At 43.9% G+C, this 16,884-nt stretch overlaps 1 protein-coding gene and 1 pseudogene across 2 annotated transcripts in view; one reads left to right on the top strand and one right to left on the bottom strand.

Moving 5' to 3' along the window:
- The window catches only part of AOAH (acyloxyacyl hydrolase), a 117,759-nt gene that overhangs the window by 21,887 nt on the left and 78,988 nt on the right, over positions 1-16,884 (bottom strand). For both annotated transcript variants that reach the window (XM_084857870.1, XM_084857871.1), the window contains exons 13-15: positions 15,886-15,977; positions 10,543-10,625; positions 563-599 (exon numbers count right to left, since the gene is read on the bottom strand). In XM_084857870.1, coding sequence (XP_084713996.1) covers positions 563-599; positions 10,543-10,625; positions 15,886-15,977 — 212 coding nt within the window. The remainder of the gene's footprint in view (positions 1-562; positions 600-10,542; positions 10,626-15,885; positions 15,978-16,884) is intronic.
- LOC146344666 (uncharacterized) lies at positions 1,933-2,985 on the top strand (annotated as a pseudogene).

Raw genomic sequence — 16,884 nt, 5'->3', positions numbered from 1 at the left:
TCACTATGGATTTGGATTTTTTCCTCCGCATGTGAGGCTTAAACTGCTGCTTATTTTTTTCAGTCTATTAGACAAATGCAAAGTCTACATTGGCTAAAACGGACATTCAAAATAAAGAAAATGGCCCTCCTCTACTTTCTGTCCTGCATTAACAATGGCCATGTGCATACAAATAAAGAGTGGCTCAAAATGCCCTTTAGTGTGGAATTGGCCATAATTCAATAATAACGTACTATGTAATTTTCTTTTTACCACAGTCCTACGTCTTGCCACTTTCCCCCTTTACAATCGTGTTTGCCATTTTCTATAAATAAATTAAAACCGATCACAAAGATGGATTCAGTGAGTTTTCATGGCAAACAACATGTAGGAAAAATATAGCACAGAGAAAGGAGAATGGGAGTTAAAAGCTTAATCAAGATATGGTCCACAGAAAAAAGTAACACTTTCAGACCATTGCCCCAATTGAATGTTTATAGGTGAAGATGAGATTTTGCATTGTACTACAACCAGCAGCTTCAACTGTGGATCAAAGTATTCAAATCTCCCGTAAACTATTTACCTTTTTAACAGTTCTAAGGTGTTTCCTGAAGAGCCACCTAAATGATCAAAGTAATTGGAGAAAAGAATTTAATACAATGAACTAACGGACTACAGTACATCGAACACTATCATGCTTAAGTTCCAATAAAATAGAAGTGACAGGTTAATAATGATTAACTCAGATCTCACTATTTTCAAAGGAACTTCAGTACAACTTTTTTTTCTGGCTTGGGGTCAGCATGTTTATGTTGGATGTGTGCAAAGGTGCACTTATGGTAGAGAACCCTGCTTTCCAGCAAAGGCATAATGATATGAATCTGAAATGTAGAGAAACTTGAAATGTAGTACCTGAGTTAGAAAGTAGAATGAAATCCTGGTGTTAGACTTAAAAAAAACCTGCCCTAGTTCTCTGAACTGTTTATATAACAATTAAGGATTTGGCACAGGCTTTTATTAACATGCTTTTGCCTTCATTAAATAAGTTGGTGACTGCTACGTAATGCCCAATCATTATTCCAGAATAATATTAATTTACTATAATGCACATTACAGTAAATATGCACATATACCACATAGGTTAAGAAAGGGTGTGTTTCCACACTATTGGCTTCACTTTGTTTGCAACTTTGTTGCAATGTTTCCCTAGTCACATCTCCTTTTCCTGTTTCCACAGCCCTTAAAGACCTGGCTTATCATCGCTGTAGCCTGGGGCTCTGTGCTGTTTCCACTGAGTTCTAATTGAATTATTTTCTTGATGGCTGGGTGGAATCTGAGTGGAGTCTGGGTTGGGTCTGATTACCTCATCAGTGTTCCCACCTCCTCGGCCCTATTTCCAGGACAACAGAAGGAGAAGCTAATGGAGGAGTACCGCATTTTTAAAAAAGCATCGGCTTTGCTGTGAAGAGAGGCTTCTCCCCTCTCCCCCCCTTTCTCCTTTTCCCTGAAAGTCCAGATGCACCTGCATTTCAGGAGCAAGCCTCATTGAGCACAATGGGAGTTACTTCTGAGTAGACACACATATGCTTCTCTGGGAAAGTTGGAGGGGGAGAACACAAAGAGTGAAACCAGCCGCATTGGTCAACCTCATTGACCACAATGGGAGTTACTTGTGATGAGACAGTAATGCATTTGTTGTGGGAAAGAGGACAGTAAACACAAAGACAGAAACCAGCCCCCATTGTAACCCGCAGGATATCTGAAACAAAGCTGTGAAGTACAGGGTGTTTCAAAAAGATGGACCCGATTTGAAATCGCTATATCTCTGCAACCACGAACTACCCATGAATGAAACTCTTACCACTTGAAAGGGTGGGGCATAGAGTTTCAAATGATTACCGTTAGATGCCTCTCTCAGCGCACAAACAGCCCCTAGCCTCAGTCATTCACAAGATGGCGACCCCACAACACAAGGCATTTTGCGTTCTGCAGTTCAGCAAGACTGAATCTGCAATCACGGTGCAGCATGTGTTTCAATGGTGTTTTGGCATTGATCCGCCAATGCCAAAGAGCATTTGTCATTGGTACTGACAATTTGAGAAAACAGGCTGTTTGTGTAAGGGGAAGAGTGCAGGGCGACCACGCACTTCAGAGAAAAACGTGAGAAAAATTCAAGAGAGTTTTCAACATTGCCTGCACAAGTCCACTCGTCGTACCAGCTGAGAACTTGCGATCTCTCATACGACTGTCTGGCATGTGTTAAGGCGACGTTTAATCATGAGGCCATACCAGTTGCAATTGGTACAGGCTCTTCGTGCAGGTGACAAAGGAAAGCATGTCGAATTTAGTGATGCGATGTTACAGAACATGGTGGACAACAGCTTCTTACTGCGTTTGATTTTTAGTGATGAAGCAACGCTTCATCTAAGTGGTAAAGTTAACCGTCACAATGTGCGCATATGGGGATTACGGAATCCACACGAAATGATAGAGAATGAGCGTAATTTCCCGAAAGTGAACGTGTTTTGGGCCATTTCTCAAATAAAGGGTTATGGCCCTTTCTTTTTCAAGGGAAACACAGTTATGGGGCAAACGTATCTCAAAATGCTGCAGAACTGGCTCTTTCCACAACTTAATGAAGATTCCGATGACTTCATTTTTCAGCAAGACGGCGCACCGCCACATTGGCACCTGCAGATTCGACGTTTTCTAAATGACACACTGCTTCAACGTTGGGTAGGCTGCATGGGACCCCAAGACTTGGCTCTACACTCTTGGCCCCCAAGATCTCCAGACATTACACCCTGCGACTTTTTCTTGTGGGGATATGTCAAAGAACGTGTTTTTGTGCCACCATTAGCGACTAATCTGGATGACCTCAAAAACAGAATCACGGCAGTGGTGACTTCAGTGGAAGAAGACACTTTGAAAGGCATTTGGGACGAATTCAACTATAATCTCAATATAGTCTGTACAGCAGGTGGAGGGCACATAGAGCATTTATAAAATGGTTAGTAAAACTTGATAACTCATTAAACCGTTTGTAACTTTTGGTGTAATTGTAACATGTTGCCATCATGAGATATACTGCTTTGAAACTGGGTCCATCATTTTGAAACACCCTGTACTTTCCTCCTAAGGCAATTCATCAGAGCCTTGAGAACCCACTTAATCGCACTTAAAGAATTGGGCTTAAAAGTGTGCCATTTCAATTGGGGGGGGGGATCTCTGTAAGTTCTGATGTAGGCGTTCAAAGGCAAGCCTCATTCAGCACAATGGGAGTTACTTCTGAGGAGTCACTAATGGGTTTGTTGGGGGAAACAGAGTAGTAAACACAAAGACGGAAGCCAGCCCCCATTGTAACCTGAAGGATCTCTATAATGAAGCTGTGAAGTACTTTCTTCCTAAGGCAATTCAGCGGAGCCTCGAGATCCCACTTGGTCTCTTAATCGCACTTGAAGAATTGGGCTTTAAAGTCATAGAATTATAGGGTTGACAGTGTCCTATAAGACCATTGAGTCCAACCCCTTGCTCAATGCAGGAATCTAAGTCAAAGCATCCCTGACAGATGGCTGTCGAGCTTCACTTTGAATGCCTCCAGTGTCGGAGATCCCACTACCTCCCAGGTAATTGGCTCCATTGTCGTATTGCTCTAAAACAGTCAGGAAGTTTTTCCTGATGTACAGCCGGAATCTGGCTTCCTGTAACTTGAGCCCATTATTCCATGTCCTTCATTCTGGGATGATTGAGAGGAGATACTGGCCTTCCTCTCTGTGACAACCTTTCAAGTACTTGAAGAGCACTATCATCTCTCCCCCCAGTCTTCTCTTCTCAAGGCTAAACATGCCTTTCTTTCTTTCTTTCTTTCTTTCTTTCTTTCTTTCTTTCTTTCTTTCTTTCAGGCTCTCCTCATAGGACTTTGTTTCCAGTCCTCTGATCATCTTCGTTGCCCTCCTCTGAACCCTCTCCAGTTTGTCCGCATTCTTCTTAAAGTGTAGTGCCCAGAACTGGACACAGTACTCAAGATGAGGCCTAACCAGTGCTGAGTAGAGGAGAACTAGTACTTCCCGGGATTTGGAAGCTATGCTTCTATTAATGCAGCCCAAAATAGCATTTGCCTTTTTTGCAGCCACATCACATTGTTGGCTCCTATTCAGCTTGCAATTGACAACAATTCCAAGATCCTTCTCACTTGTACTATTGTTGAGCCAAGTATCACCCATTTTGTAACTGTGCATTTGGTTTCTTTTTCCTAGGTGCAGAACTTGGCATTGATCCCTATTAAATGTCATTCTGTTATTTTCTGTCCAGCACTCCAGCCTATCAAGATCACTTTGAATTTTGTTTCTGTCTTCCAGGGTATTAGCAATCCTGCCCAATTTTGTGTCATCTGCAAATCTGATCAGCATTCCCTGCACCTCCTCCTCCAAGTCATTAATAAAAATGCTGAACAGCACTGGGCCCAGGACTGAACCCTGTGGTACCCCGCTCATTACCGCTCTCCAGTTTGAGGAGATCCCTTTGATAAGCACTCTTTGAGTCCGATTCTGTAGCCAACTGTGGATCCACCTGATAGTTGTTTCATCTAGCCCACTTTTAGCTGGTTTGCTAATCAGGATATCTTGGGGCATTTTGTCAAAAGCTTTGCTGAAGTCAAGATATAGTGCAGCAGGATTTGTTCTTGACAAATTCATGTTGGCTTTGAGTAATCGCTGCATTGTTTTCAAGGTGCTTACATACTGATCGCTTTATAATCTGCTCCAGAATTTTCCCAGGGATTGATGTCAGACAGACTGGTCTGTAGTTCCCAGGTTCCTCCTTTTTGCTCTGTTTGAAGATAGGGACAACATTAGCTCTCCTCCAGTCATCTGGCACTTCCCCCGTCCTCCATGATTTCTCAAAGAGAATAGACAGCGGTTCTGAGAGTTCTTCTGCCAGTTCCTTTATTACTCTAGGATGCAGTTCATCTGGCCCTGGAGATTTGAACTCATTCAAAGTAATTAGGTGTTCCTTGACCATATGCCTATCGATCTCAAGCTACAATTCTGCCCCTTCAGCCTGTACTTTGCCTTTGCCAGGGGGGCCATAGACCCTCTTTCTGGAGAAGACTGAGCTGAAGTAGGAATTGAGCATTTCTGCCTTTGTCATCTGTTGTCATTTTGCCATCCTTATTTAATAGCTGAACCACCATTTCTTTCCTCTGCCTTTTACTATGCACGTAGCTGAAGAAAGTCTTTTTGTTGCTTTTAGCATCCCTCGCTAATCTCAGCTCATTTTCAGCTTTAGCCTTCCTGACACCATCCCTGTAATTCTGTGCTATCTGCCTGTACTCTTCCTTTGTAGCTTGGCCTTCCTTCCACTCCCTAAGTGTGTCCTTTTTTGTTTCCAGGACATCTCTAAGCTTTTTGTGAAGCCACATTGGCTTCTTCTGTTGTCTTCCACCTTTTTTCTTGTTGGAATGGTTTGTAATTGTGCCTTTAGAATTTCCTTTTTTTAAAACTCCCACCCATCTTGGACTCTTTTTCTCATTAGAGTCGCTTGCCATGGGACCTTTCTTATCATTGTTCTGAGTTTATTAAAATTGGCTTTCCTAAAATCCAGAGTACACGTTTGGCTACACTCGGCTTTTGCTTCCTTTAGAACCAAGAACTCAAATATAACATGGTCACTTTCACCCAGAGTTCTAAGTCATCTCTGTTAGTTAGGATCAAGTCAAGGATAGCCGATCCTCTAGTTCCTTCCTCCACTTTCTGTAGGAGGAAATTGTCAGCAACACAAGTCAGGAATCTTGAAGGGGCCATGTTTTGCAGAATTTGTCTCCCAACAAATATCAGGGAAATTGAAGTCCCGCATTACATCTTGCTTCCTTGAAACATTGGCAATTTGCTTTTCAAAAGTTTCATCCTCAACTTATCCTTGATTGGGTGACAGGTAGTATACTCCAACCACCATGTTCCTTTTATTCTTTGCTCCATTTATTTTAACCCAGGTGCTCTTGATGGGGCTACCAAGCTCATCCCCCTATGTTTCTGTGCAGAGATAAGTATTTTTCACATATAGTGCAACTCCACCACCCTTTCAGTTCCTTCTGTTCTTTCTGAACGAGTTATATCCTTCAATTGCTGCATTCCAGTCATGGGAATCATCCCACCAAGTCTCAGTTACACCTATCAAGTCATAATGTCCCTCCCGTATTAAGAGTTCTAGTTCATTCTTTTTGTTTCCCATACTCTATATATAGACATTGAAGACCATGTGCTTCATAGTCTGGCTTTCTTCCTACATGTTTTTGAAGACTATTATTGGGCGCTATTAGAGCTGTTGTTGTGTCCGTTGTGGTGCATAAGCTTTCATCCATTGTTACCTGTGACTTTACGTCTCCCTCCCGCATAGGATTCAGTTTAAAGCCCTCCTGATGAAGTTCTTCATGCTGTGGCTGAACACATTCTTCCCATCCTTTGTGAAGTGCAACCCGTCCCTTGCCAACAGTCCATCTTCCAGGAAGTATTGCCTGTGGTCCCAGAATCCAAATCTCTTGTGTCGGCACCACCTTCGTAGCCAGTCATTCACCCAAAGTATTTTTCTTTCCCTTTCTGACCCTCTTCTAACTACTGGAAGGATGGATGAGAAAACTGTCTGGGCCCCAAAGTTCTTGAGTTTCCTTCCCAAAGCTTCAAAGTCTGACGTGATTTCTTCGTAGCTCCCCTTGGCAGTATCATTTGTTCCCACATGGATGAGAAGAAAGGGATACTTGTCAGCGTGCCATTTCAATTGAAGGGGAGTCTCTGTAAGTTCTGATGTGGGCATTCAAAGGCAAGCCTCATCGACCGCAATGGGAACTACTTCTGAGGAGACACTAATGGGTTTGTTGTGGGAAAGAGACCGAAAACAGCCCCCATTTTAACACACAGGATCTTTATATGGAAGCTGTGAAGGAGTTACGTCTGAAGGCAATGGACTAGAGCCTTGAGATCATGCTTAATTGCATTTAAGGAATTGGTCTTTGATATGTGCCTGTCAGTTGACGGGCTTCTCTGTTATTTCTGTGGTCACTGAGAGGGCAAGCCTCATTCAGCACAATGGGAGAAAACACCCCTTGACTGGGGTCATGGGCTGTGTTCTAATGCTTATTTTCAATGAAGTTTTAAAAGTTGGTCCCTCAGCATCCTGCTCCAAAATGGTGATGAAACTTCTGGAAAACAGGGAGGGAAAGGGTTGGGGCACTGAGGACAGAGCGACGCACCCACAAAGGCCAGGCTACATGCCCCATGGGCAGGACTAAAATACTGAACCCAGTGCGGGTTGTGGAAACAGGCCAGAAATGGAGCCGAAGTAAGCTGGAAAAGTAGGACTATAACCAGTCTCAGAAGAAGTGGTTTTTCCTTGTTAAAATGCAGGGCTGGTGCTGAATGGCCGCAATGTCATGGAAACACAGAGACCTCACCGTGCAGCCAGGTTGGAGTAAACTGCTGGTGGAAACACAGCCAAGGATGGATTCAGGGACTGGTCTTCTAATTTTTGAGGTCCGTGTGTGAGCTGGAAAGCTGGGTCCACAATATGTCTCCCCTTGGTCAAACCAACCTCACATAATATTCTAGTTCTAGTGTTGTCAAGCTGAAACCCAGGTCTCTCCCTGCCCCTTTACATCTGCTAGAGAAATGAGGAGGGCTGCCTTTACACGAAAAGAAAAACCCACAGTCCTCCTGTTGTGGAGCCTTTCCACATTTACAGTGGGCTTCCAGACAGTGACCACGTGATTGCTGAGAGGGGAAGTTTTTAATTTCCAAGCTTCCATAGAGATTAATGAAACTGTGCCATCTAGTGGTTGTTTTAATAGCGTAACAATCTGACTTAAATAGATCATTATTTCTGGATCTTTTTGTGATGGAATAGCTCTTGATGGGGCTACCAAGCTCATCCCCCTATGTTTCTGTGCAGAGATAAGTATTTTTCACATATAGTGCAACTCCACCACCCTTTCAGTTCCTTCTGTTCTTTCTGAACGAGTTATATCCTTCAGTTGCTGCATTCCAGTCATGGGAATCATCCCACCAAGTCTCAGTTACACCTATCAAGTCATAATGTCCCTCCCGTATTAAGAGTTCTAGTTCATTCTTTTTGTTTCCCATACTCTATATATAGACATTGAAGACCATGTGCTTCATAGTCTGGCTTTCTCCAGGAAATACGTGCTATGGTCCATGGGGTCACGAAGAGTCGGACACGACTTAACGACTGAACAACAACAACAAGCCATGAAATACCTCTGGATGTGCCTTGGAGGTTGACCATGTCATGAAAAGGACCTGCAAACTTCCATGAGTGAGCAACTCAATAGGAGGATAAAAGCTCTGTGTGAAGGAGCCCGAGGTGAGGCAGCTGCAGTTTCTCCTTCACATCCCCGCCCTGCCCGCCCCTGGTCCTTTCACCCACCAGCTCACCCTCAGGTGCTATGCAGCACAACTGAAGTCCTGCTGATTCTAGCAGGCAGGAAAGGAAGGGCAGATGAAAAGACCTGGGTGAATCAGATGGGAGAAGTTTGGTTTCTCAATTCAGCAGTGGACTGAAAGGAATCCCTATGTTGCAACCTGTAGCGCACTCTGATTATCTTCTTTTGGACATGAAGGTCCCAGAGTTCTCCATCAGCTTATGCATCCTCTTCCTCTTGAGGTGTGTTTTGCTGGGACTATATGCAGCAAGGTATGTGGCTTAAAAAAAAAGGTAACTGGTGGCTCTTCGGCATAATGAAAATCAAGTATCGGGGCAATTGTTTTATAATGCCTTGGAAGTGTGAACTTGTGGCCTGTAGAAGGCCAGGCAGAGATGGTTGGAAGCTCAACATGGAGCAGCATATGCAGGAATGAGAAAGGATACTGTTAGACTTGCATAGAACAGTTTGGCTGCAAACTGGCCTTACTGTATTGTTTAATGAACCTTTTGCTCCCCAAAGCCATAAAGAAAGTATAGAATTTAATGGTGCAAGCGAAAGAGACTCCAGATTTCCCTCAATGCATCCAGGTGAACTGTGATTCCCCAGGCAAGCAAGATTAAGATAACATTTCCCCCTTCTAATGGCTCTTGGCACTATCATGAAATATCTAGATTCCTAACGCTCAATGGACCAGAGTGCTCATGAACGCATACAGAACATGAGGTGTTCGGATCCAAGACAGAACACAGAATGTGATAAAAAGAATAGGTGAGAAAACATAATATTGAGGGGGAACGAGTTCAGGGAGAGGCTCCCCATCTATCATATATGATAGGAATATAGGGCTGCACCAGAACTTAAAGGGGCCCTGGGTGTTTCCAGAAGGAGAGCCCCTAGTGCTGCCAATTGGAAGGCATTGTGCAGCTATTCCTTCTTTTCTTTCTTAATGAATTTTCTGTGGTAAGGGAAAAGACAGATGAAGCGGTGGGAAAACATGGGAGAGTTTTGAGTGGAGGACACGATCGTCTGGGCCCTCCATAAATTCTGTGAATGAAGCAGGGCGATGGTGCTATAAAAGCTTCATCTGGGAACATCCTCTGCCTCTGAGTACCCTGAATACGTCAGGGCTTCAGCGCAAATAGTCAGCTAAACCAGGCCCATGGTGAGAGAGGAGTCCAGGCTTCGGATGGTAAGGACAAGCTGATAATACTTGGAACCTGTTATTTGCAGCTAAAGCCATATGTATTCGGGGCAGGGAGTCTTGGATAAGCAGAAGGCTTCTTGCCCGAGACATTCTACCTTGTTTCCTGAACTACCGAAGTACATGACTTAATTACAGGAGAAGCCTGTCCCAGCCAGTGTATCTCTATTTGGGAGAGTGAGAAGTATATTCAAAAACTTTGTGCTGCTAAAGAGGACCCAGGTGGATGAAATATGTCCAGCAAACTCTGGGTTGGATCGAGGATCTGCCTTTTGTTGATGGAAAGGCTGTGCCTGCAGAGGTTCCTCTACCCAGTCTTGGGGCCTCTCCCCTCCCCCCAACAGCACAGTTCACCCCATTCAGCAGGGCCCTCTCGCCCTCTGTGCAGTATTGTCAGGAGGCTGGAGGGGCTGTCATGGGGAGGAGGGCTAAGGAAGTCTGCCTCTCCCAGCCCAGCTGTGCACGCCTAACTCTGGATCCAACCCTGTATTTTTTTGTATTTAATTATGTTGTATGGTACCATGTCAGCTTTGTTATGAGCGTCCACCCTGTTTGTGAGCACTATGCCCAGTGATATACTTGTATACTGATTCTACGCTCTTAGTTATTAAGAAGGCTTGCATGTTTATAGTGATTTCCCCCTTACACTGAGTCAGACTGTTGACAATGACTGACAGCAGCTCTCCAGGGACTGAGGCAGGGGGTCTTTCTCAGCCCTTCCTAGAGTTGCTGGGGATTGAAACTGGGGCCTTCCGCATGCCAAGCAGGGGGGCGACTACTGAGCAACGGTCCTTCCCCCTGAAGAGAAGCTGCATGTTTTGTATGCTACTACTCAATCTGCATTCGGAATGGTTTTTCAGCTCTGCAGTGTCGCAACATCTGCACATCATGAATGGATGGGGAATACAGGTGAGGAATGAGAGTCAGGTACCGTTTTTAGAAAGGTTCTGGTAATCTCTGTGGTTGCAGCGGTTTTTTCTGAGCAAATGTAGGTAGATTGACTCTGTCCATCCTCTGAAACAAAGTCAACAAACTCTGGTGAGGGAATTCACAATGTAAAAGGAAATAACAGACTAAGAACTATAATGATATAAGGGACTTGTAGGCCACCTAAATCAACCGCTATTTTGAGAGAGGACCTTGTATCTTATCTTATTTGTATCATTTTAGCCTCACAATAACCCTGTGAGGTACATTAGGTGGAGAGATAATGACTTGTTGAAAGTTAATTGAGGAGCTTCACAGCTGAATAGAAATGCAGATTTTTCACACCCAAGTGTAATCTCTGTTACTGTCCCTTTAGGTTAGCTAGCTCTACATTACTTTTTCTTACTTAAAGGGAAAAAAGAGTTTGGGGAGATGGCTCGCGCCAGAGAGAAAGAAGCCACGGATCTTCTGCAGTGCTTAGGTTACTTCTATATTATCACCTGCAGGGGTCAAATTCCTTGGTCATCTCTGACAGCAGCAAGGGAAGAAATCCACAGAAATAGCTAGGCCTGTCTGCTAGAGGTTATTGAGAGGGGTGACTGCTAATTTGTTTGCAGGTGTGTGTTGGGCCCCAGAGGAGGAAGAGCTGAGAAGAGTATCAAGCCCCTCATTTCAAAGGTTAAAACAGATCATTGTTTCAATGGCTACAAGCATTTTGCTTTTTACTTAAGCTACTGGAAAGCATGCTAGACCAGTGTGTTGGATATTTCCTTTTATTGTTTAACTGAGGGGGCAAACATCTGAGTCAGCCCAGCCAGCAGCAGCAGGAAGAACTCCATAAAAGGGATTCACGTTCCTATGTTACCTGCTGGATGAGAGTGATGGAGAAGAAATTACATAGGCTAGGCTTCTCTGCGGAAGTCGTGGGCAGTTATGGGCTGGAGAAGGCCCAGTTTGTTGTTGTTCAAAGATTAATAGACTTAGAGCTACAGTCTTTGAGAATTATTGCAAATAAAACCTGTTCACCATTACTCTATACTAACTATAATAATTTAAATAATTACAGAATCGCTGCAGCTCCATATCTGTAGACATTAACCATTCCAAAGTATAGAGGAGCATTTACTCTTGCCTGTTTTAAAATGCTGCCATCGGCACTATGAAATGGACAATTAGATCCCGTTAGTGAACGGATATGTTTCTGTGGTGCTGGAGGAACGGAATCGGTTGAACACGTCCTCTTACATTGTGACTTCTATAGGAAATGCAGAGAAAAGCTAATTTCTCCACTATTAACAGCCTTCCCAGGAAGCAGCTCCATCACTTTGCTATCCATTTGTTTAAGGGATGTGTCTTCTTGTGTCACTGGAAGGGTTGCCAGGGTTTTTATGATTTCAGTGCAAACTAGGGAGAAATTGATGTTATTTTCTTGAGAGAAGGAACCTCACACATCGTATTTTGTTACCGTGCTAGGTTTATCTGTGCTTTATATGTTTTATATTGATTTTGCTGGTCTGTGACCATAATAAATGAATCCATTCATAAAAGGGAGGAGGCTAATGCCTGGACCAGGCTGGCGCAAGACAGTGTGCTGCCTCATTTGGATCAGCCTCCTCCTCTCCGTGATGCATTGGCCTGGTGGACAAGCCACCTTCACACACACACACCCCACAGCAGCCTGCTCCTGTTCCTTTGAGATTTTTGAGTGGCAGCAGCGTGGGCACTGCAAAGCTATCCAGGGCCATCTCACTGCACAATGTCTCACGCTGAGGAAGCCCCCTACACTGTGACGTAGGTTTCTTCCAGAGCGAGACATTGTGGGAAAGGTGGCCCCAGACAGTCCCTGTGTCACATCTGCTTTGCAGTGGAGGCAAATACTGCTCAGAGATTAAACAGCAGTAAACCGTTGATTTGCCACAAGAGCAGCAAAACCGCAGTGGCACAGGTACTCTTCTGGGCCACTTCACTTACAGTTCCTCCCTCTGAGGAAGGACCCTTCCTCTGAGTGAGGCATGAGTCACCCAGTGCCACCAGAAAGCCTTGTAGGAGTGCCACTGGCAAATACTGCTAAAAGTTAAACAGTATTTGCTGCTGCAGCAAAGTGATTGTGCTCCTAGAGTCCAGCTGCAGCATGGGTGGCAGCAGAAAGAGGGGGGCTGGGGGCAGCAGCTGCTTTGGTAGTGGTGGGGAGCCCTGCGAATGATGGAGTGAGTGTGCAACTGACCGCCTCTCCCAATCTGCTGCCTGAGCCAAGAGGAAGGTTGAAAGGTTATTGACTGACTATGCCAGAATTCCCCAGTACCAGTGAAAAGAGCCACATTTGTGTGCTGAGGTAGAAAAAGATTATTTATATGGTGGTTAGAGGTTTGCTCCAGATTTTCATTATACTGTGCATCCCTTTTTTGTGGGATTTTCTGTGTGCAGTGTGCCGTCTTGGAGGATTGCTGAAGAAAATGTAAATCCTACAAGTTACTCTCACACGTTCACTTGCTGCATCTGTACATGTTAAGAGTTGCAAGTCATTCACTTCTACAACTTATGATAAAGCATGCTATGCTTGTGCATTTGATGTCTCTTTACATCTTTTGGAGCAGCTTCATGATTCCATTGCTATCCAAGGCTTACAAAGGGGTATTTAGAGCCAGAAGCATAAGGACACTGTCATCTCATCGACTTTAACCAACCGCACTCCTCCCACTGGAACAGCTGGGTAATGGTGTAATCAATGTACCCAAAGTTTGGGAAGATTAAAACTCACTGACCTCTGCATCACTCTGGCTCTCAGCACTTTACCCACAATGCACTATAAGCAGGGACCAAGAGGAAGTAAGGTGTATTACTGTGATACAGGTAACCCGAGGTTGCTTATCTTGACTGGTGAAAGCCAAAAAATTAGTCTTTTTTGTTCATACCTCCCTTTGGGCACAATTAATTATGAGGCAAGATAATAATGAGGTAATGGTAGTTGGTAGACACTCTAGATCGGGATCTATTGGTAGATATCTGGGTGAGTTGCAGTAGGGTCAGCAAGGGTTTCTGACTCCCCTTTGGTTAACAACAGCAACAACAACTTAAGAGCTTCCCCCCTTAAATGTAGCTGCTGAAAAAGAACAGTTGGGGGAAAACCAGGAGTGGATATTTGTGTGAAAGGACTTGTGAGCTTGATTGTGCTACTGATCACCAATTCCTGGACTGAGCATCTGCACCGAGGCACCCTCATCCTTAATTCTTACCATATGTCCACCGCTTTGAGCCGCTATCTTACACCTAGCTCTGGTTGTTGGATCTCGGGGTTCTAGTAAAAAAACAAAGTAGGTGCTTCAAGCCTGAGGTCTGCCCACTCCTAACCAGAGGGACTAGTTCTCATTGATGGTGGATAAGACTGGATATCTTCCAGAAATGGTGAATAAGTATTTAGTGGCTATAGATAAGCAAAGGATTATTGTAGGGATTTTTTTTTTTTTAGATAGTAACATTTTACATGTGATATATTTATTGATTTTTAAATGACGTTTTATCATCTTAAGTGTTGTTATCTACCCTGAGCCTTTGGGCATAAGGAAGCTTAAATATCTATCCAAATAAAAGATCAAAGGAGACAGAAAGGAAACAACTTGCAGGACACATTTTTTCAGGAACAGGAAAGCTTAAAGACACTGGCTTTATTCAGCAGATAGACTGTACAGAGATCATTTCTCCAGGCAACCAGGAGGCCCAAACTAAGAGATGTGGCTGCTATTGTGCATTAAGGTCAAGACATTGTGAAGTCTATACAGTAAAAGCTTTGAATCACTAAGGAGTCCAGATCATCCTATAAATCGTTTATTATATCTGACAGCCCCAGTTCTTAGAAAGTATAGAGAGCTACACTAGGCAACCACATTTCCTAAACAAACAATGAAACAAACAAAACAAACAGTATGACATCTAGATGGAAACAGTTTAAAATCACCTCAGGCTTTACGTTGCAATCCAATCTGAATGCCCATCAGCCTCCAAGCTTGGAGGCTGATGGGCATCCTATGCAGAGCAGGAGGAGCATGAAGGCGATGGCCACCTCTGCGCTTTTCCCACTCTGCATTTTTGCTAGACAGGCTAGGGCTCTGTGGAGGGGGACTCCTGGGTCTGAGGTCAGAGTGCTGTCTCTGACCTAGGATCCAAGAATCTCAATTATCCTATGCTCCCACCCCAGACACTGTCTAGGGGCCATAGGATTGCTCTCTTAAACAAAGAAATAAAAATATTGCTACTTATGTGTTCCAAAGGAAAACACACACACACACACAGGCAAATGGAGTTAGGGAAATAGGTAAATGGCCCAGGAATCAGGAATTCAAGGAATGTTAACAGAAGTGACAAGGAATCACTTAAGAGACAGTTGGATCAAGGAAACAGCATCTCTAAACATTGCTTTGTCATTCTAGACAAGTGGACAGATGTGGGAATAGAATAACAGAGCCCAGAGATTAAACACAGAGGCTATTTCAGAACAGTGAAATTGGAAAAGATACTCAACAGCAGACTGAAACAAAGTAATTAAGTTGGGGCCGAATTATCAAGGTAATTACTCTGGGGGGGGGGAATACTACCATCTGGATGAAATACCACTAATTAAAGCTGCCACACTGTTTTAAGAAAGGTTAGAATCAGCACGTGGAACGAAGGGATGCTTTTCATATGCATGTACAGAACTTGATTTCCCATTCATGCAATTAGCAAAGTAGCAGAATCAGGGCTCCCAATCCAGGTTGAGACAGACAGGGCAAGGGGAATTTTAATACTTTGGTCCCTGCTGTAGTTCAAAACCTGATCAGCCCCCACTCCCCCCATGCCTGCTATTTACTCTTAAACACACACACACACACACACGCACACACACACACACACACACACACACAGAAACTCCAGTTCTGTGAACAGTGTCATGTCTAGTTCAACCCTCAGTGACAGGCAGCCAAATGTGTGAACTTCTTTTATCAAAACATATTGCGTTTGGAGCATATTGAGGTCCTATGAAAATTCTACCTGCAGTGTTTGTTCTGTGGTGGCTCATTATGGGCCAGGAATTGCATTGCAACATTTGTAGAAGTGCAAAATCTGAAGGATAACGGCATTCCGATCCGCACATTAGTTCAGAAGGTGCAGATCAAATTCACTTCAAAATGTGGACCAAACACACAACCCCATAAGCCTCCCTTAGCATCTCTATTTCCTCTAGAAGTGGAGGACCATCACCTTTAGGAAACTTTGGAGAAGACCACAGCATGATTTCAGTACCGCCATTTGAGCGCAGAACTCTTCTTCCCCCATTCATTCATCCCTGAGGTTTTGGTTCCTATTAGCTTACCCAATCGTGGAGTTGAGAAATCCAGTGATTCCTGAAAACTGAGGCCAGTCCAACTCATTGCTTACTGCCTCCAGAAAGTTGGAAAATCCTTTCTAAAAAGGAGGTGAACAAATCACGGTGGTTTCCCTTTCACACACTGAACGTTAGTAATTAGTTTGATTGCTATTACCAGCTAGTATGAAAAAAATGAAGGGAGGTTCAAGCAGTTTAAAATACAGTTAATAACCTTAATCAAATTGAATACAGTGAATTATCACTAATTACAAAGCAGGCATCGATGGAACTTGAAAATGTAAATGCATATATGTGGGGGGTGGGAACAAGCCACAAAGCTCTTCCCTTTATTCCTGGGGATCAGGTGGGTTTTGAGCAGAATATGGCTGCTTTGGCTTGGAGCCATCCCAGGCTCTATGCCAGGGGTAGGCCACCAGGTGCCCTCCAACTCCCATAATCCCCGACCATTGGCCTTGCTAGCTGGGGCTGATGGGAGCTGTAATCCAACAGATCTGGAGGGTGCCAGGTTTCCTATCCCTGCTTTTTATTTATTGATTAAATTTCTTTCTTTATTAAATTTCTTAATCACCCATCTGGCCGGTCACCCAGCCACTCTGGGCGATGTACAATGGTACAATTTAAAACAGTAAAATTATATATTAAAACATTATTTAAAAATACCCTAACCCACCCCAAATGCCTGCCTGAATAACCAAGTTTTCAGTGCATGGTGGAAGCTCAATAAAGAGGGGATCTTTGCCATTCTGAAGGAACAGACGTCTTTTAGTTTCATCAGGAGAACCAGAAACCTGCTATGGGGGCCAGGAGGGAAGCTGTGTATTGCCCCAGCGGAGTAGACACCTTGGTGCCAGAAGAAAATGACTGCGGGGATGCTCTGCCCCAGAAGAGGTGATGTTTCTGCCATTCTTTAACTATTTGAGATGCTATGAGGTAAACTCCATAGATTAGACCAGTTTACAGGGAGTCCCAGGCAATGGGGGCTGG

This window comes from Heloderma suspectum, chromosome 5, assembly GCF_057233095.1.
Source record: "Heloderma suspectum isolate Gila_16-S chromosome 5, 16-S_ref, whole genome shotgun sequence".
Classification (NCBI taxonomy): Eukaryota; Metazoa; Chordata; class Lepidosauria; order Squamata; family Helodermatidae; genus Heloderma; species Heloderma suspectum.
This window is presented reverse-complemented; position numbering and strand designations above follow the sequence as displayed.